General features: G+C 32.1%; 1 protein-coding gene across 11 annotated transcripts in view; it reads left to right on the top strand.

Moving 5' to 3' along the window:
• Positions 1-22,361, top strand: part of LOC114338004 (F-actin-monooxygenase MICAL3) — a 688,439-nt gene that overhangs the window by 651,198 nt on the left and 14,880 nt on the right. For 10 of the 11 annotated variants that reach the window (XM_050647134.1, XM_050647137.1, XM_050647132.1 and 7 more), the window contains one exon: positions 19,520-19,650. In XM_050647134.1, the coding sequence (XP_050503091.1) occupies positions 19,520-19,650 (131 nt within the window). Of the gene's footprint in view, positions 1-6,236; positions 10,033-19,519; positions 19,651-22,361 lie in introns of those variants that run through there. The other variant, XM_050647139.1, reaches the window with a different exon arrangement.

The raw sequence follows: 22,361 nt of genomic DNA, 5'->3' as shown, positions 1-22,361 counted from the left end.
TTTCCATCTCTTCGAGATGAACTTTGAAAATGAAATTTGTGAACTTTTAGTTCACAAATTAGCCTGACACTATCTCAAATTGAATGCAAAAAGTTGCATGACGATTCATCTTAATGCACAAAATTCCTAGGTTTTGGGCTTTTTAGTGCTTCGTTGCTTCGTCTGTACAAATAACTGAAAACGACAGCGAGATGGAGAAAATATGGAAACGGATAATGCTTACTAACAAAGCATACGTCTCTCTGTCGCAGGTATTTGGATCCAAAAACATCCATATGAAAGTTAATTTTAAAATAAATAAAATTGAAAAGACAATAAACTTTATTAATACTTTTGAAAGAAAGATATTGAGAAGGATGTTGGAACCCATCTGCGACAATGACTGCGTTCACCAGATGCTAACACATTCACAAATGTTTGCGCTTTGATTCTAAACTTGTTGACAGCGAACTGAACGGTTGGTTGTTTAGGTTAAAATTTGACATTTTGCTTGCTTGGTTTGAACGTAACCTAAAATAAATTTTCTCAATAAATACGTTTTTGAATTTATTTTTTTTATTAAAGGAAAAAAGAAAATTTATATAATAGATAATAACGTAGCAGAATGTCTTCAGTAGCCTTTATTTTATATATAAAACCCTTATCAATATATTTTACAATATATACAATTTAAATTCCCGCCATATTTCAACACGTTTGCAAAGTTCAACTTAAATATCTTATGTTTGCAAAAATGGCGACCGCTTTCCAAACATGTTTGACGTTAGCAAGTCGTTCAGAACCATAAAGCGCAAACTGATTGCCAACGTTTGCATCTGGTGAACGCGCCCAATGGTATATGGAGAATAAGAATCAACCGCGAGTTGTATCATTATTACAAAGAACCCTGTACAGCAAATTATGCAAAAATACAAAGATGGCGCTAGGCATATCACTTTATAAGAATGGATAATGATACGATACGTAGTAAAACGCTTAATGAAACTATGTTGGGACGTCGGCCAGTAGGAAAACCAAGGAAGATGTGGATAGATGCAGTGAGAACCGACAGTAAAGAGATAATTAAGGTGGATAACCGGGGGAGACAGATACATGGGGGCAGATGCTGGGGGAGGCCACGGCCCGACTTAAGCTGTAGTGCCATTAGGAGAGAGAGAGAGAGACGGGGAGAGAGATAATTTTTATACGGAAAATTGTTCCGATCTCTCGGATAGTCAGACTTTCATCCTGTTAAGAGAATTTGTTTTCATCTTGAAAACTTGGCCATGTTTGACGGCATAATTCTTTCAAGATTACAGAAACAATACTTGGGGTTACGCTTTGATGTTCCTGTGACATCATCTACGTGATTGTCGTCCACCGTCCTGAATATTCTGACAATCACTACTATGTTCGTAAATAAAAATATTAGTAACAAAACAAAGAGAAGTCTTAGATCCGTCTTAAACCTTCTATAATTGAAACCAAGATTATGATGACAACCTGAATTCGTGCCTTCTAAAATTTGAAGTCAAACGAATGATGAATAAGGTAGACTAGGGGAAATCTAAGATTGCATTCCACAACCCGTCAATTCATTTAGGTAAAATTCCATCGAATCTTGATTCCTTGTACTCATATAGGAATAAAACTAAAAGAAAATGAACCACAGTTAACTGTTATGACATCTTTTTAAAACAATGAGAAGTCTCCGATCAAGATTATAATGACAAACTGAATTCGTGCCTTCTAAAATTTGCAAGTTAACATTTCATTCCAAAGAATTTTAGATAAGGTTGTTGGAACAAGTGAAGAATTTGGTCTGTCACTAAACATAAAGAAAACGAAATTCATGGTTATATCAAAGAAAAATATTAGAAACATAAATCTACACGTAAATAATAAGACGATAGAACGAGTTCAGAATTATAACTATTTAGGGTCAAAGAAATCCGAATTAGAATAGAGAAAGCTAGAAGTGCATTTAATAATATGAAACAAATATTATGTAGTACAAAAGCGAGTACTAAAATGTTATGTATTTTCTGTTCTTTTGTATGGTGTGGAGACATGGACTCTCAATAAACAATGCCTCAATAGATTGGAAGCATTTGAGATGTGGACGTATCGAAGAATGCTGATAATCTCCTGGACATACAGAATAACCAATGAGGAAGTACTAAGGAGAATACAGAACAGCATGGAGATACTGGATTCCATCAAAATAAGAAAACTTCAATACTTGGGTCATATAACACGTGGTGACAGATATGAACTCCTAAAATTAATTATGCAGCGAATGATTCAAGGAAGGCGCAGTATAGGTAGGAGAAAAATGTCCTGGCTGAGAAATCTCAGAGAATGGTTTGGATGCAGCTCAACTGAACTCTTTCGGGCTGTAGTATCAAAAGTGAGAATAGCAATGATGATTGCCAACCTTCGTCGCGGAGATGGCACGTAAAGAAGAAGAATATTTCATTCCATTTAAGAGGCCACCAAAATTCCCTTTTTTGTTTCACACTTTTGGAATTTTCAGATAAGCCTATGGTCTGCTATGAATCGTAACGAAATGAATGGTACTTTTGCTCCGAGTCGTACTTTTCATTTTCATTTTTTTTTATATATTAGTATTTTGTTTTGAATAAATGAGAATCCATTGTTCCATCACTTAATTTGCTTATGCACTAAATTAAACCCATAAAAAACATAAACTGACTAGATCACCAAGCCGAAATTAATATTTTTAACTTTTTATTTTATTGTATTTTGGTGTTTGCATTTTGTTGATTTGTGTGCACTAATAGATAACATTTTGTTTTGTTCTGTGATGCATGAACGTTTTTAGAAGTATTTGTGGAGGTCGTTTAGATTGTTCAATGATTTGTACTCGTTTTTCCGTTTTAAGAGAAAACTCATTATATAAAAAAATACATTAATATTTTGTATTTTGACAACGACATCCGATGTGGATGTCGAAACGTTAATAAAAGCATTGTTTAGTTAAATTGTGGCTTTTTTCCCATTTGGAATAGTTAATTAAAAAATACATGACTTGAATAATAATTGACAGAAAAATAAGTAAACAGTAAAGTAGGTAAACAACTTTTGAACATTAGTAAAAACTTGTTTATGAGAATTGTTCAAACTCAAATGTCGTCTTCTTATACAGAATATTTGGTAAAGAATGGGCCATAGCTTAACCTCAGGTTCCTGAGGTTAAAATAGGCCGATTTAAGCTAACTTACCTTAGTACAAAGTTTATAATAACCGAGATACAGGGTGTCAAAGTTAAACTTTTTTTTTATTTATTATTGAATATTTCCTGACAGGTATGAGATAACAACATGAAATTTAGAATGTGGGGGTTTTTTGGGTCGAGAAAACTAAATTCCCTACCTAAAATTATGTATTGCCCAGAGGGCGCCACATACGCCTTTCAGCACTCATTTATTACGTTCAATTTTTTTTATCCCTCACTCTGTATAATTTTGACATTAAAATGTTTATTCTCCTATTAGTTTTACTTAAAAAAGATATACTTTTTTCATTTCTCTAAACTCAACCGTTTTCGAGATAATCTCATTTTAAATCTGCGATACACCATCATTTTTAGCATAATATCATTGTAGTTCCACCCGAAAAATAACTTAAAACCATAATAATTGTGCCAGTTCTCAAATTTATGTCATTTCATCGCAAATTCCATTTGAAGAAATTTGCGATACATTTTTGGATAATTTTATGGTTTTAAGTTATTTTTCGGGTGTAACTACAATGATATTATGCTAAAAATGATGGTGTATCGCATATTTAAAATGCGTTTATCTCGAAAACGGTTGAGTTTAGGGAGATGAAAGAAGTATACCTTTTTTAAGTAAAACTAATAGAAGAATAAAAATTTTAATGTCAAAATTATACAGAGTGAGGGATAAAAAAAATTGAACGTAATAAATGAGTGCTGAAAGGCGTATGTGGCGCCCTCTGGGCAATACATAATTTTTGGTTGGGAATTTAGTTTTATCGACCCAGAAAACCCCCACATACCAAATTTCATGTTGTTATCTCATACCTGTCAGGAAATATTCAATAATAAATAAAAAAAAGTTTAACTTTGACACCCTGTATCTCGTTTATTATAAACTTTGTACTAAGGTAAGTTAGCTTAAATCGGCCTATTTTAACCTCAGGAACCTGAGGTTAAGCTATGGCCCATTCTTTACCAAACACCCTGTATAAAGATTTGGCTGTTTCGTGTTTCTCTTAATATCTGGGATTCACTAATATAAAACATTGGTAATTATCTTTAAATACCTGTAGAATTGCCTTAAATACCTTTGATTTCATGATCCTTTAAAGTATATTCGGGCATTTTGCTGTTTAATAAGCTACGTTAGTGTTATTTCATACAGTAGTGAGGGAGCAAAGCTGACAGATAATTTATATACGATTATTTTAATAAAGACTGAGCATGTAAATAAAACATCGCTTTCTAAAAACATACCTAGCTTTCTATCAATTCATACACATCCGCCAACTGTTTATTGATGATTGCATCAATCCCATTGTCATCAAAACTCTTGGCATGTATTGTGTGAAATTTTTTATCTTTTTTTTATACTTACTTTTTCCTTTTTATTAAGAGTAAACAGTAGGGCGTCATCAATATTTTTGTTTTTCGAAAGTTCTGCGAACTTTCAACAGTGAGGCAACAGTGCGTCGGTAATTCGACACTGACATTATACTATCAAAAACAATAATTTTTATACTCATAGGCGCGCTAAATGTTGCCGAGTCAGAAAATTGTGAAATCAAACAGAAGTTAATAAGTTACATGATAGAAAAAAAAAACAGAAATTATTTTCACATGTGTCATTTATGGGGTGATAAATATTGCCACCAGTGGGAATTGGATCATATACCATCCCCTGCAACTCACTAGTAAAGATTTCTACCGCTACATCTACACACTCTTCTTCGTGTGCTACTCCTATCGGAGATTTTAAATCATCAAGGCTACCCTGAACTTGTTTACTGCTGACCTAAAAAGTTCATTAGTGGTGCAGCCAAACCACTCTCTCAAATTCCGCAACCATGACATACTTCTACGGTCTGGATTCCGTTTTCCTTCTATTTCTCCTTGCATTATATTTTGAAGTAATGCGTATTTATGACCTCTCATCAGGTGACCCAAATATTCCAGTTTTCTTCGTTTTATCGTTAACAAAATTTCTGGGTCTTCACACACATTCTTTGCATAATCTGTCAGAATTAAACATGTCATTCTGACTTTTTGGGCAATGAAACATCCACTATTTACTCTTGGCTTTGAGTCACTTTTACATGAGTATTTGTAGATTTGGTCTTCTTAGTACAAATCTCTTCGGCAGAAACTTGAGCTTGAACTACAAGCAATATGTGCGTTTGAATTAGATCTAACGATGCACTTAGCCGAAGAGGGTATAAGTGAAATATTGTCACCTGTCTCAGAATCATCTCTATATGGTCCTTCCTATAGAATCATCTCTATATGGTCTGGACTTGCATTTAAAGCAGTCTCTTAAATTCTTCAACCATGACAATCCTTCTTCCATACTTCTTCCTCCTGTTATCTTGTGGACTGTGTAATCCCTGTATTATCAATCTTAGCATTTCATATCGCTGTTCCCTCATTACGTGTCCCAGATATTGTAACTTTCTTATTTTTATTGTGTTTATTATTTCGTATTCTTTTTCGCAATACTTCCGTGTTCGCTTTCTTCTGAGTCCATGTTATTCTAAGCATCCTTCAGTAACACTACATTTCAAATGACTGTACTGCCATACCAACCAATTATAAAGCCATAAGTAGAAGTTGCTTTAATATGCAACTACCCGTCAACGAATACATAATTTTTTAAAGTGCTATCTATAATAATCACGAACTTACCTTTTTTTTCTGTCACTTCCAACTTAATGCGTTAGAAATAATTCGATTGACTATGACGCACTGATAGATGGTTTGGTGTGATCTATATTTGTCATTCCTCAAGCTTGCACAGATCGCGGTTTTGGCTATTTAGCTATTTATGCATAGCATGTATTTAACATAGTAAAGTAAGTTACATCAGACCTGCGCAAATTTTGTTTTTGTTTTGATCAATAAATTTAAATTATTTTGATAAGGATAAAATTCTTAAAAACGAACTGAAATTTTACTTTGAGTACAAATCATTAGAAGAAAAAATACTAGACATACTACATGAACTTTCCCTTTCCAGTGAATGAAAAATACTGAATGGAGTCGTCCAAACACTTTAAGCCTAATTGTATTAAAGAATCTACTAGTAATTAATGAAAAACAAACTTCGTACTGTCATTATACCGTACGTCTTGTTGCGCCAGCGCCACGTACGGTTCCTTCTCGAACTACCGTAGACAGTAGACTTCTCGAACAATTTCGATTGTCGATTATCTCACCAATTTATGCATGTCATTCTTGCTGTGGATAGGGTTACGTCATTTTAAATCAATTTTAAATGTATTAATGTAACTCTGCACAATCAAATTATTTTATCCGATGTATTGAGTATATTTTTATATATTTTTAACGTTTTTTACTCAGTTGTTAGTACCAAAAAAGAACGGATTCAGTCCTAGTTTATTTATGTAGCGATTGACCAGCTTGTGGCATTTTGATTCATGGTTAGCGGCATAGCAGATCTAGAAATTTGCTTTGGGGGAACTTGCCTAGAAGGAGTGGGGACTTCCAATGAAACACCAACCAAAAGCCATAAAAAAGATAAACAGAAAATAAAAAAAAGACATAAGAAATATCTTGATATAAATAATAAATTTATGCAATAAGGTTTTCTTAATTTTGCTAACTAGCTGTTTTATTGAATTAAATTTGTCTATCTATGGTTTAAGTTTCATAAATTTTGGATCTTCTTGTGGGGAGGACTTTCCCCTATTTCCCCCCTCGTAGATCTGCAACTGGTTTGCAGCTAGATATAATTAGGCAAGCAACAATTTTTATTGCAAAAATCTAGTTCGTTTTGTGTAGTATTTCCACTTAATTTTACCGTAAATTTTATAGTTTTATTGCTTCCTGGACTGTACATACATGCCTGAACGTTGGTAACCTTTATTTGCAAGGTTGGCACTTCGCTATTAAAATTACTATAAATTTTAGCGCCCTAAATATCCGCTTTAACCAATATATGTTTTTTTGTAGATTTTATTCTACTAGTACTTGTAGTTACCAAGTGTTTTTTTAAAGTCCATTTTTAATGCCTTGTTGTTTTACTTTTAATATTTTTTAGATCAATTTTATATTTTTATGAAGAAGTTTCAGAATTGTGAAAAATTTTAAATTCAAGCACACTATATTTTCACCTGCACTATACCAATACTTCGTACCACCCAATCTTTTTGCACCTACTATGTTTATCAAAATGACATTAAGCTATCGATTTAAACGCGTCTTTGTTTATTTTTAATTAAAAAATATTCTTATTTTCCCTTCTCTTCTAAAAATATTTTTACGGCAAAATGATGTCAAAGTATTAATAACTGAGCTCTATGTACACTTTTCATAATACTAATATATGAATAATAAACTTTTGAAGGCTTGAAACCAATGTCTTTGCTAATATTCTCATAATTTGTACAATTTTTTGTTGTCTAATCCACCTACGGTTGACGAAAACTGTTTCAGCATACAAAATACACCAACTATTTCTGTCAGTTAGATTTTTGAATAAATCCATATTTTATATAATTTTAAAGATATCGATTGTATTTATTTTTACCTACATACAAAATCGATACTGTCCGATTCCTACCCAAACGTTTTTGAGTATACAGTACGTAAATCTTTCAGCTGGACATAGATAACACACACTAAGGCAAGTGTGGCAACTGCGCACTCTCGATGACACTGCTGTCGTCAAGGCCGCAGACGATTTAACTTTTAGTTTCTATTTTAATTCAGTTTTTTAAATATTTTCTATTTAAAAACTAATTTACAAATTAAACAGACACAGTTTTCCCATTCCATCAGGCCAAAAATATTCAGCTACTACATTGTCAAGTTTTGACATGACGTTTATACACGTCATGACAATCTAGTAGTTGAATATTTTTGGCCGGAGGGAATCGAAAAACGTCTGTTTAACTTGGAAATTAGTTTAAAAAAAAATATTTTAAAAATTAAATTAAAATAGACACTAAAAGTTAAAACGTCTGCGGTCTTGACGACAGTAGTGTCATCGAGAGTGCGCAGTTGCCACACTTGCCTTAGTGTGTGTTATCTATGTCCAGCTGAAAGATTTACTTACTATGTTATATTTCTACAGGTATATAGATATGATTTTGCAGATCTCTTTTTATTTTCCTCCGTTTCAGTTCATTAACAAAATAAATTCTTTCTATTTTGCTCATAATCCCTCTGGAGCAGATACAAAAATGTTATTATTTGATAGAATCAAAGAAATGGTTTCAAGTTCTGATATAATAACATAACTCAAGTGAGAAATTGACGTTTAATAATTTAGCTTAGGTAAAATGTTTTGTACTATTGTCGTTGTGTTTTCTTTCAATTACGCAGAACTAAAAAATGCTCTGAAAAAACTGTGTTAAAAATAACAATTTTGTTAAAAAGGGTGAAGGACAGCGATATGATTCAGATACCTCTCAAAAAGGGTTTAATACTATAATATATTCGATATTAATGACATCTAGTATCGATTTAAAACATCTAATACTCCTGAAATACTTGAACCAATAAAAAATATTCTTTGTGGCATGTTTTGTCCTACCACAATGAAAAAGAAAGAGAAGAAAAATAAAAATATATTAAATTTTACAAACATACGAATACTGTTTATAGTTCAAATAATCAGTTAATAAACACACCAAAACCTGAAAAAGTAAAATAGGACAACTTCAAAAACAGGATACCTTTTGAAACGTTGATCATTCAATTCGCTGTGTGTCACCCTATATGCTATTTAGTATAATTTACAGTAAGACACCTTGTATTTTGTAGCGCGTTTATTGGATATTTTGAGGACTTTTAAATCCTGTTAGCGGTGTAGTGAGAAAGTACTCGAAAAGTACAAGGTGGTCTTTGTATAAAGGTTGTCACTTACTTGCCCGTTGTCAGTCGCGACAGTTTGTTCCGTGTACACTGTATGATTTAAGTTCGCTGTGAGGTGTCAAATGTCATGATGTTTTCTTTTCGTTTCTTATTATTTCCAAAATTGTAGTTAGGGAATAACTTATTCTGCAAATATACTATAGCCCATGATGTTTTTTCGTGGTTTGTCATTAAACTCAAAACATCCTAGCAAAAACAGAATATGATCGAATAATGGCCATAGCCACCACTATTTTGCAACAAATCTATTGTCTTTTGCTTATAAGGCTTTTCATCGATTGTCATTTGTTTCGAGCTCCTATCATATGTTGTATAATCTGTGTATAATATTAATATACACGGATTATACGACATATGACAGAAGCTCGAAACAAATGACTGTGAATGAAAAGCCCTATTGAGATCTAACGTCATTTGTGGCCTAAATTTGAGACAAATCTCCCTATCTTGTCGATCTGTTTCTGGCAAGTACGCGACAACCTTTTGCGAAAGTTTGTAATACTGAAAAACATGTAGATAGGACCTTTAGATTTAACAAAAAACAGTAACTCTAGATGGTCATTTTTATATTAAATATCTAGGTATTTTATTAAGTTTTTTCTATTCTAGCGCTTGTTTTAAATAAAAAAAGTTCATATTTTAAAGTGATTATTATATACTGATAGTAGGTAGAGATTATTTTGTTGTATGTTCTCGTTTATGTTAAAAAAAGTCTAATTGTTGGATATTTTGGTAAAATTTTTAAAAATCTAGATGTTAACAACTGTGAAATCAAACCAAAAAATCTGAACGTCTATTGATATGATTGAGAATTTTCTAGGTTATGAGATTACGATATTTTAAAGAATTAATTTATGTAATTTGTGCCAATTTATACTGATTTTTGAGTGAAATAAACTGAATTTTTTAATGTCTATTGAGTTTTCATTTATCAACAAAATGCAACCATCATAAATGCTTGAATTGTACTTTGTTATCACTGGAGCTCTTCTCATCATGCACCATGGTATACATCTGGCTTCATAGGTTTTCATTTTATTTGAATTTTATATTTGCTGGGAGCGTTAACTATGATTATAGGTCACGTGGTACTCTCTCCCGATTTGGAGGACGATCTTATGTGTATTTTTTATATTTGATTTATAAAAACAAAAGATTATATAAAGTTGTACTAATAATTATTTTGTGCTAATGTAAATAGTAAAATAAATTTGCTATAAATACTCTATATGGTATAAAGTGTTATGATATAATAGAATATATAAATATAGTTTAAAAATAGAAAAAAATACTAGTTTAGGGCAATGAACATAACCTAAGATGTATTTGACATTTGATGTAAGCTTAACATATTTATGTCAGTGTTGTCATATCGTCAATTATTTCATACTCTCATCATCATCAATGACCACTGGCAGCCCATAGAGGGCCGTTGGGGTTTCTAGGCTCTAAAGTGTTACATGGTGTGGAGGCCAGCCACACGCATAAATCCTCAAAAGTCTAAACGATATTTTTATCTAAAATATTACTTTCTTGTTTCTTTTTTGAGGAGGTCTTTTCGGCGTTATGTGTGTTTTGTTTGTTTTTGTTTGGCTATAGCTGCCCATGTTTTTCTTTCCTTTGCTTGTTTTTCTCATGCTCGTATTCCTAGGTCTTTCAAATCCTGATTAATACCGTCAATCCATCTCTTTCTAGGCCTACCTCTCGGTCTCTTCCCATTTAATTCTTTTCTAAGTACTTATTTTGTATTTCGCTTATCACCCATCCTTTCTACGTGTCCTAACCAACTCAGTCGTTTACTTCGTATTTCTTTTATGATAGTCGGTCTGTTAAACATTCTATTTGTTTCGTGGTTCATTCTTATACGCCATTCTCCATTCTACTGTATAGGTCCATATATTTTCCTTAAGATTTTTCTTTCCCATCTAAGAAGTTGTTCCTCTTGTTCACTAGTCAAGGTTATTTCATACTCTCACATCTAAAATTCAGTATGGGCCAATTCAAGTCTAATTCATATACATTATAACAAAAAACATGGCAACACTTGATGCGCAACCATATATTCAGTTATACCAGAAACGATAGGTTATGTTCATTGCCATGAACTAATCATTAAACAAAGCTTTAATCCATTTTTTCTTTGCTGCAACCTTTCTTTTGGGATGTAAGAAAATGAAAGAATTTCACTCCTCTATTTCTCCACGTAAGTAAACAATCAATAACGACACATGAATCGTGATCAGACAATTTAAAAAAATGAAGTTACTTAAATGTAAGTAAGGCCGTCCTTCAATGTTTAAAATTTGCGCTACCATGAGAAGCACTGTAAAAATATCATATCCACTCCATGTCAACCCTCCCATCTAATAAGGAGAAAATTTTATGGTAATCTAAAAAATGATAGTGTATTTTAAAAGTAAGGTAGAGTAAACTCTCAGAAAACTTATTTCCGAGACCCAAAATACATCTCTCTCTTGTCGTTTCCCCATTAGTGAGGATCGTGATTTCTTCCAATATTCCTAACAATGTTTTTCCATTGGTCTCTATTTTCAGCTGCTCTAAGAGCTTCGCAGAATGAGTTTCCAGCTGAATTCTTTATTTGGTCCGACCATCTAGTTGGTGATCGTCCTCTTGATCTTCTCACCGGAACGTTTCCAGAAACAATTAATCTCTCCAAACTGTCGTCACCTCTGCGAACCACGTGACCAAAGAATTGCAGTATTCGTTGCAGACATATTGTGGACAACCTTTTTTTAATCTTGAGTTGGTTTAGAATGGAAACGTTTGTCCTATGAGCTGTCCAAGGTATGCGCAGCATTCTTCTACAGCACCACATCTCAAAGGCATCAATTTTTTGGCGCTCGCATACGCGAAGAGTCCAAGTCTTTGCTCCGTATAGAAATATTGAGAATACAAGGGCATTCACCAGTCTCATCTTGATATTTTGAGAGATAGATCTGTCTTTCCAAACTTTAGTTAGGCGACTCATCGCATTTTTTGCCATACCAATACGTCTCCGAACTTCTGCTTCACAGTTACCATCGTTAGTTCTACTAGACCCGAGATAGACGAAGGTGTTTACTATCTTGTATTCTTGTAACATGTTAGTCAGTTGAATAGTGTCGAATCTGTCGACCACCATTATTTTTGTCTTAGCTTTATTGATTTTTAGACCAACTTTATTGCTTTCGTACTCAACTCTTCGCAGGAGATCAAACATTTCTTGCTCATTTGCTGCTATAAGTATAGTGTCATCAGCAAATCTTAAATTGGAGATCTTCCTACCAGCTACTGTTACTCCACCGGCCCATCCTTCTAAAACCATCCTCATGACATGTTCACCATAAATGTTAAATAAGTCAGGTGACAACACGCGTCCTTGTCTAACGCCTCTCTCGGTCTTTAATTGGTTTGAGAACTTATGATCTAGTCGTACTGTCGCTATATTGGACTGGTACAGATTTTTAATAAATGTCACCATGTGCATTGGTGCGCCCGTTTCTATTAAAATTGACCACAGATTTATCCAGCTTACACAATCAAATGCCTTTTGGTAGTCAACGAAGCATATAATCATAGGTACTTGAAATTCTCTAGACATTTCAATGAGTTGTCTCAGGTTCAGGATTTGTTCCCTTGTACCTTTACCCTTTACAAACCCCGCTTGTTCCTGAGGTATTTGGTAATGTAGCTAGGTTTTTATCAAAATACATAGGTGTGCATAACTTACAAACGCTACGTTTTATTTTAAGTATGTATATGAGAGAAACGTTGAAAGAATATATTTCATAAGTGAGATCTTCTTCTATTTCATGAGTTCGCGCGATTGTTGGTGTGTCCGCGATATACAGGGTGCGCCAAACCTCTGGTTTTCTTTGATTATGGCTAAATTATGGGATATACAAAAAAATGTTTTTAACAAAATTAATGTATATCGACGCCGTCTATAATTTAAAATTATTTTAGATTATACAGGGTGAGTCAAACCGACGGTAGGAACCAAAGTTGTGTTTTTTTTAAATGGAACACTCTATATATTAAATCCTTTTTTAATATATTTTTTAAAAATATTAAGAATTTATATAAGGTATTATAGGCCTAAAGATAAAAATTTTCGAAATATTTACGCTTTTATTGAGAAAAATGGTAATATTCAAAGGGCTGTGAATTAGGCTTTCAAAGTAATACAATTTTTTATGACATGTCAAAGTTTTTTTAGTATACTGTTATTTTTAAATAAATTAACATATTTGACAAATATCCATAAAATATACAGTGTGATCACTATTTGCAAATATAAAATTTTCTCATTTTTTTTAAATGGGACACCCTGTATATTAGTATTGCCTTTTGTAGTAAATATTACAACCTTTCTTTTGGTATAAGGTTGTATGTACCTAGCATGTTTTGTTTTGTAGATATTTAAAGAAAATTATAGACTTTACCTTTTTGCGGATTTTTATAGACATAGAGAATAGAAACATAAATTAAAATATTAAATATGAAAATAAAAACGTATTAAAGATTAAAATAAATCGTATACTAGTACAATTCAATTGAATTTAATATCTTTAAATTATTTTATAAAAAATATTTTACCATACTAATGAATGCATAAATTAGTTACTAAATTAAATAAACAATCAAATTTGATATCTAACCTAGTAATTTTTCTACCACAGCAACTTTCTTGTACCAAATTAATTGTTAGTTATATTGTATTTACGAGTAAGATCAGTTAAACTTTTAAGTTACCTTTTAAATTTACTTACATCTTGAGAACATAATTATAAAGTATGCTTTGAAACAAATGAATGTTAAATGTATCAACCAAATTATTAATATAAATAGTATTAACTGGTGTCACAATAGCTGGTAATACTTTTGTAGTTGAAATTTTTGTAACAATTTTTTATATTTTAAATTTTAATTTTTCAATCGAACAATTGGTGAATATGACATTTGTTTTGGGCGAAACCATTAGAAATTATTACCAGCTTTTGTGAGACGACTACATAGATACTATTTACTTCATAATATTATACTTCTATAACGTTCATTTGTTTCAAAGCATACTTTATACGTTCTCAAGATGTAGGTAAATTAAAAAGTTATTAACTGATCTTACTCGTAAATACAATTTAACTATCAAAATTGGGTACAATAAAGTTACTAGGGTAGAAAAATTTCTAGGGTAGATTTTAAAATTGGTTGTTTAATTTAATAATTAATTTATCCATATTAATTACTTATTAGTATGGTAAAATATTGTTTGTAACATAATTTTAAGTTATTAAATTCAATTAAGTTGCACTTGCATACGTTTTATTTTAACCTTTAATTACGTTTTTATTGTCATCTTTGATTTTTTATTGTATGTTTCTAAAATAAGATTATAATTTTTTTTTGCAAAAAAAGTTTAATTAAAATTATCAGTAGTAATTGCACAAGAGCTCTAAAATTCTATATTAATTTTAGAGTTCGAGTGCAATTTGTTGCGATTATTTCATGAATAAAACTGTTCAAAACCAACATTTTATTGTAATTTATATATGTAAGTACCAATTAGTGAAATTAAACACACAGTTGTTATAAATATGTATTTGACGGTTGAAAGTCATCACTTTTATAATTTTTAAAACATTTGTCATTAATGTCACTGAATGTATTTTTTCGTAGCAACGAAGGGCATCTGACGTAATATGCTTAACGACGGGAGATTATCAAAAATTGTCACCTTAATTTGCATGTCTGTAGCTTTCTATTGGTCAGAATCTCCTATGAATGAAATAATCGCGGATATAAAATATCCGCGAAAAGTAAAATCTATAGTTCTTTTTTAAATATTTACAAAACCAAACATGCTATGTACATAAAACCTTATACCAAAAGAAAGGTTATAATATTTACTACAAAATGCAATACTAATATACAGGGTGTTCCATTTAAAAAAAATGAGAACATTTTGTATTTGCAAATAGTGATCACACTGTATATTTTATGGCTACAAGTAAAAGATATTAAATTATTTAAAAATGATACTATATTATAAAAACTTTGACCTACCACTTAAATTTTTATTACTTGGAAACATAATCCACATCCCTACAAATATTACCATTTTTCTCAATAAAAATGTAAATATTTCGAAAATTATTAACTTTAGGCCTATACAAATTTTTCATATTTTAAAAAAGTATATTCAAAAATCATTTAATATATAGGGTGTTCCATTTAAAAAAATACAACTTTGGTTCATACCGTCGTTCTGTATCACCCTGTATAATTAAAAATAATTTTAAAGTATAGACGGTTTTGATATACATTAGTTTTGTTAAAAACATTTTTTGTAGATCACATAGTTTAGCCGTAATCAAAGAAAATAAGAGGTTTGGCGCACCCTGTATATAGTATATAGAAAGATTACTGCCCTGAGGTATTCCAGCCTCAATAATTCGGACTTCAGTCATGACGGGTCGTATTTGAACCCTCAAGTTTCTATTGGCTAGGTACGACGAGAGAAGGCGTGCCATTGCCTTGCTGTATTTAAATTGACTCATTTTGTGAATAAGCCCTTCGTATCGTATTTCGTTAAATGCCTTACTCTAGCATCTCATCGTCTCATTTTCTATTTCGTCTATCGACTTATCGTCTGGTACAGCTCCCGGAGCGAACCATGTCCGGTGGAAGAAGTCCTCTCTGCTAAAGCTTGTGGGTGTACGACCGACGCGCGACGACAGGGTTTGTCACCAAAAGATGGAAATAAAAAAAATATGAAGTCTTTTCGTATTGTTACAGAGTGTAGGTGTACTTTAGGAAAAACTTGGAAAAAGTTGGAAGCCACTTTGTTTTTATTTAAGGTGCATTGGAGCTATGTATCAATAATAGCGCCCTAATTACGAAAATTTGTATGGGAGTCTGTCTCAACATGTCGCTACTTTTATAGAAAGTTTCTACAGGAGCAGAGTATGATTACAGCGAATGATTACAGTAGAACTCTACGTTGCTAAAGAGAGAAAAAACAAACAGCCGGGTGATAAATTCACTTTTTAACACTTGTCAATATTCTTAGTGTTGATGATTGGGCACTTTTAGATAGTATTTCGTAAGTAGTATTTTGTGGCTAGCAAAACCCAAAAAACGGACAAGAGGAGCACATATCCAAAGCAGGGACTCTAGTCCCGAGCAAGCAAGTACAGGTCGATGATAAATCACTGAAGATAGCGAGAATAATAGCGCCTCTTGTTGTTAGCATTGTTCGGGGTGCATCTAAACATTCCGTATATGTATTTGGAACCTAGGAGTTTTCTATTGGTTCATTGCAGCACGCGGTCATATTTTAACCAATAGGCGGCGAGGTCCCAAACGCATATACGAAATGTTATTCGGTTCCAAATTCATATACGGAATGTTAAATATTGGTACACCGAAAAAGATAAGTTTTTATTAGAGTCTGTTAAAAGGAGATTTATTTTAAAATACTTGTTACTGTATTATTAAATAAAAATAAAACAATTATAGTATTTGGAATGTTATTTGGTGCGAAATTCATATACGGTATGTTAAATATTCGTAGAACAAAAAGACGATTTTTATTAAAGCCAATTAAAATGAGACTGGTTTTTAATAGTATATTATGCAACGAGCATTTAATGATAGACATTATGAAGCGAGTTTTGTATAGAGTACGAGCTTCATATTGATAATTAAATGCAAGTTCACAAAAAATATATTCAAATTTATTAATTTTGTAACGCAAACAAATTAAGTAGTTTGTCAGTCTGACAGTTTGTTTACATATTGAGAACTGTCAAAGAGTATGTATTTGATTCGCCATTGGTTACTCCGCGTGTGCCACCTTTATCGCGAATGTCATATCGCGATTCTATTGGTTAAAAATCTGTATCCTAATGAAAATATGTATCATAATGAAGTTCATTATGATACAGGTAGTGACATCATAATTGATATATTATAGTATGAGAATAGAAAAATTATTGTTAATGTATTATTAAAGATCCACAAGGAAAAAGGTTTTCCTGTAGTTGGCTGTATACCATATAATACAAAAAAACGAATAAATTCCTTTATAAAAAGTCTATATTTAAAATCCCTAAAAAGGGCTACATCACATAACTAGTTTTAGATTGATTGACCAATCATCATCAGTGCTTTCCTAAAATGAATATAACCTGATAAAATGATGCAAAGGTTTTAAAATTTTGACTACGTTTAAAAAAAGTCGTAGGTTATACCTACTCACTGCTAGCCACCAAAATATATTACAAATTTTATTTACATATATTACATACTTACAAATATTTTGGTGGTTAGCATGTAAGATCACGTGAGTATAACGTACAACTTTTTTTAACCGTAGTCAAAATTTTAAAACCTTTGCACTATCTTATAATGTTATATTCATTTAAGGAAAGCACTGATGATGATTGGTCAACAATCGAAAACTAGTTCTGTGATGTAGCCCTTTTTAGGAATTTTAAATATAGACCTTTTACAAAGGACTTTATTTGTTTTTTTTTGTATTATATGGTATACAGCCAACTACAGGAAAACCTTTTTCCTTATGGATCTTTAATAATACATTATATATTCATTTTATATTCTCATACTATAATATATCAATTATGATGTCACTACCTGCATCATAATGAACTTCATTATGATACAGATTTTCAATATGATACAGATTTTTAACCAATAGAATCGCGATATGACATTTGCGATAAAGGTGGCACATGCGCAGTAACCAATGGCGAGTCAAATATATACGCTTTGACAGTTCTCAATATGTAAACAAACTGTCAGACTGAGAAACTACTTAATTTGTTTGCGTTACAAAATTAATAAAGTCGAATATATTTTTTTGTGAACGATCATAGAAAAAATCGTGTATACAACTTGCATTTAATTATCATTATGAAGCTCGTACTCTATACGAAACTCGCCGCTAGGTGGCTCGGTTCGTATCCCTTATACTCGCTTCATAATGACCATTATTAAAAATATACTATTAAAAATGTATAATAAAATGTATAATAAAATGTATAATAAAATGTATATAAAATGTATAATATACTATTAAAAACCAGTCTCATTTTAACTGGCTTTAATAAAAATCGTCTTTTTGTTCTACGAATATTTAACATACCGTATATGAATTTCGCACCAAATAACATTCCAAATACTATAATTGTTTTATTTTTATTTAATAATACAGTAACAATATTTTAAAATTAATCTCCTTTTAGCAGACTCAAATAATAGTACATTGTTTACCGGGTAGGAAAAGCTTAACATTCCTGGACGACTGTGAAGATTGCTAAGTCGAGGCGCAAGCCGAGACTTAGCAACACAGAGTCCAGGAATGTGGCTTTTCCTACGAGGTAAACATACTATTTTTCCGCAAATCGTTTAAAATTCGACAGATATTGATTGATTTAAAAAAAAACGCGATAATTTTATTCCCAAATAAATGGTGCTTTGAAATTCCTAATAAAATTACTTGGGTTACTATGGAAACGTATTGAGGTTGAATTGTCAAACTAACAACTGTACGGAAATATCATTTCCTTACAGTAAGGAAATGACATTTCCTTACAGTAAGGAAGTCCTGACTTTTTCTTCAAGAAATTTTGACAGGAATGTCAAAATTTCCTGGCGATTTGCGGAAAAAACTTATCTTTTTCGGTGTACGAATATTTAACATTCCGTATATGAATTTGGAACCGAATAACATTCCGTAAATGCGTTTGGGACCTCGCCGCCTATTGGTTAAAATATGACCGCGTGCTGCAACGAACCAATAGAAAACTCTTAGGTTCCAAATACATATACGGAATGTTTAGATGCGTTCGGGGTAGGGTGTGGGAGTCCTTGTACCTAGGACTTCCACATGATAAAACCTTTTGTTGATTTGTAGCTTCTATAGCGCATCAAGCCTTCTAAATATAGCCTTCAAACATATATGTAGTAAATAATATTAAAATGTCACAAGAAAATAGCTTCAGAACAATATTAAGCTCACAAATAGTATCCATGCTACAGGTAGCGTTGATTCTATTCTGTTAGTTGATGAAAACTAACGTTTTTCAATTATGTCCTCCAGGAAATTGCACGACCAACCTGTAGGTAATAAACAGAAACTACACCTTTTTTCACTTATTGTTACAGTGCCGTCTTGTATTTTAGTACCACAATCAGTTGCAAGAGCTAAGAAATAACATATCAGACAGTGGTTAGCTTCACACCTAAAAAAAGCTTAAAAATTAAAAATTTCTATCACGGCTCCTATCAAAAAAAAAAAAAAAATCTTTTGGAAACTTTTTTGAGAAAATTTAAATATTACAAAATGTATATCTATTATTTTTTCTTTTAATAAAGGAAATACCAAATGTTACTGAACTATGCTATAGCTGCGAGGAAAAGGTATATCCCTTAGAAAAAATTTCTGTTCATGGCCACACCTACCATAAGAGATGTTTCAAATGCATGGAATGTTCGTGTATTTTGAGGTAAGTACATTGAAGGAATTTAAGTCCTTATATTTAATTTCAGCTGCCGATTTTTGCACTGTACAGTAAGCGCTACGCTATTAGACACACGGGCACCTGATTGCTGCTTAGGCTAATCCGGCCCGTTCTCACCTGTGACTTTCATGTCTGTCATGTCATGTAACTGTCATGAAACTATTCAAAATAATTATTTTTCCATACAAAAAATACATTAATTAATAATATCACAAGGAAAAATTCCTGTACTGGCTGTATACCATAAATCACAAAAAAATAAAAACCTTATTTTGTAAAAGGTATATGTATTTAAAATCCCTAAAAAGGGCTGTATCACAAAACGTTTTCGGAATATCAATATTCCATCATCAGTGTTATCACAGGTTTACATGCTTTAAGCCACCAAAATGTACGGGTAAAAACCCTTAAATTGTTTTTAAACAGGTGGGGTTACATTATATTATTTGACGGGTTTTTACCCGTACATTTTGGTGGCTTAAAGCATGTAAACCTGTGATAACACTGATGATGGATTATTGATTCCGAAAACGTTTTGTGATACAGCCCTTTTTAGGGATTTTAAATACATATACCTTTTACAAAATAAGGTTTTTATTTTTTTACATTAATTACCTAATAATATTGTTACTCTGCTTTAAAAAACTTTATTCAAACACCAACAATATTACAATATTTTATGATTTTTACAAATTTAACACAATGGCAACTTTAAATTCAAATACAACTACTGTTCTATAAACTTTCAACTTTCGATGTTTATATTGGTTTCTATACATTTTCTGACGTTCTAGACGTCACTAGACATAAAAGTAAACAGTGAAACAAGTGAAAGGTCCAGGACTGTATTAGCTCAATGTACCTGTGTGTCAAGTAGCGTAGCGGTTACTGTATAAAACAAAAAGGGTAGAATGTATGCTTCTTTTCATGAGCATTTTTCAGTGCGTCACAAATGATAGAAAAAAAGTTAAGTCCGTGATAATATACATTTTAGTGACATGACATTTTAGTTAAATCTGACAGTCAAATTTTATTTGCAATTTGGCATAAAAACAAATCAATTCTGTTTATTGCATTTATAAAATACTATTTTCTTTGATTTGTATAGTCTTTTAAATTGTTCAGATTATATTCGTAGATATATTATATAATTCGCAAATTTTTTTATTTTCGATTATTGCGCCATCTATTGACAACTAGAATAAATGTTATAAATGTCACCGACGAAATGTAATCACCAACGTGCGTTTTTTCTGTCACAATTTAATGCGTTAGAAAGAAATCGAAAAACTGACGCACTGAAAGATCCTCATGAGAAAAAGCATATACTGCTTTTTTCCATTTATAGTGTAACGTAAATGTAGATAAATAAAACTTGATTTTGACGGTATTAAAATAACGTTTGAAGTAAACCTCCGGTAAATTATATATGTTACCGGCAATGTGTACAATTCAGGCATTGTATGGAATACCTAGGCATTGTATACATTGCCGAGTGAATCCAGGCAAAGTATGAAATAAACTCATTTCTTAACAATTGTACAAACTTTGCCTAGGCATTGTGTATAATGCCTAGGCATTATATAGAATGTCGAAAGTTTTGCAGGCAAAGTATAAAATGAACAACATTGTTAAAAATTGTTTATTGCAAATAACAAACATGAAATGTATTAAACATAGGATCTGAAAATCCTCATATTTTACTAGAGTAAAATTTAAAAGTGAAATATTAATTTAAGAAATTACTTGTTACAGCAGGAAAGAGAACTATGGCACTTCGAGTTGCATTTTCGATTGTTTTTAACACAAGCACATTGTTTGGTTTGACATTTAGTTTTGCAAGTGCATCTCACAAATCCTTGGCCGCTTCCTGTTGACTGAGCTGTTGCAACGGTACGAAGTCCTGTTTCTTGATCAGGCACGTCTTCTACTCGAACTAGGCTTTTTTTGCAAACTGTAAACTGTGACCTTGCGTACAGTTGTTTCAAAACTCCGTTGGCGGTCCCTAATTTGTAAAACCCATCTTCTGTCGTATCCATGACCACTGCCAGAATATTTCTCAAGTCACCTTTTCCTTTGTCAACGTCAGGAATTGGAACACGAACAGTGACTCCTTTGGTGACGGGGGAAACTTTTTATCGGAATTAGCTTTCATTTTCTTAGCTTGTTTTTCAAGAACAAGCTTTTGACCTCTTCCTCTCTTTATCAATATTTTCCGAATTAAAACAAGGGACACACAACAGGGTTTTTTCAGTATCATCACACCCCTGAATTGAATGGCCACATGAAATATGTATGTCCGCTAAACATTTTGTGCAGTTTTGTTTCTCATTAGTTTGCTGCAAACAAACGCTACACATTTGTAGAAGGCTAGAACTGACCGAAACATCAACGGTTGCCTCATTAACTTCTGAAGTGTTATGATCGGTTTGGAGTGGAGGTTCTAGACTTGACATTGTTTGTGTTTCTGTTGTGTGCATGTTATTAACCACTCTTTCCAAATCTTCTTCGCTGTTAATGGAAACCAAAATTTCTCGAGGCAGAGAAGATGTTGTAAGACCGACCTTTACTTTACAGCCGAAGAGAGCCTCATAGGGCGTTCTTTTGATTCCTGAATCTAAAGCTCTATTTTTCATAAGTTGCACAAATCTCAATCCCTCACTCCAACGGTCAGTTTTTTCATCTTGCATCCAAGT

The sequence above is a fragment of the Diabrotica virgifera genome, chromosome 3, assembly GCF_917563875.1.
Source record: "Diabrotica virgifera virgifera chromosome 3, PGI_DIABVI_V3a".
Taxonomy (NCBI): domain Eukaryota; kingdom Metazoa; phylum Arthropoda; class Insecta; order Coleoptera; family Chrysomelidae; genus Diabrotica; species Diabrotica virgifera.
Note: the sequence above shows the minus strand (reverse complement) of the source record. Positions and strands in the feature narration are given on the sequence as shown.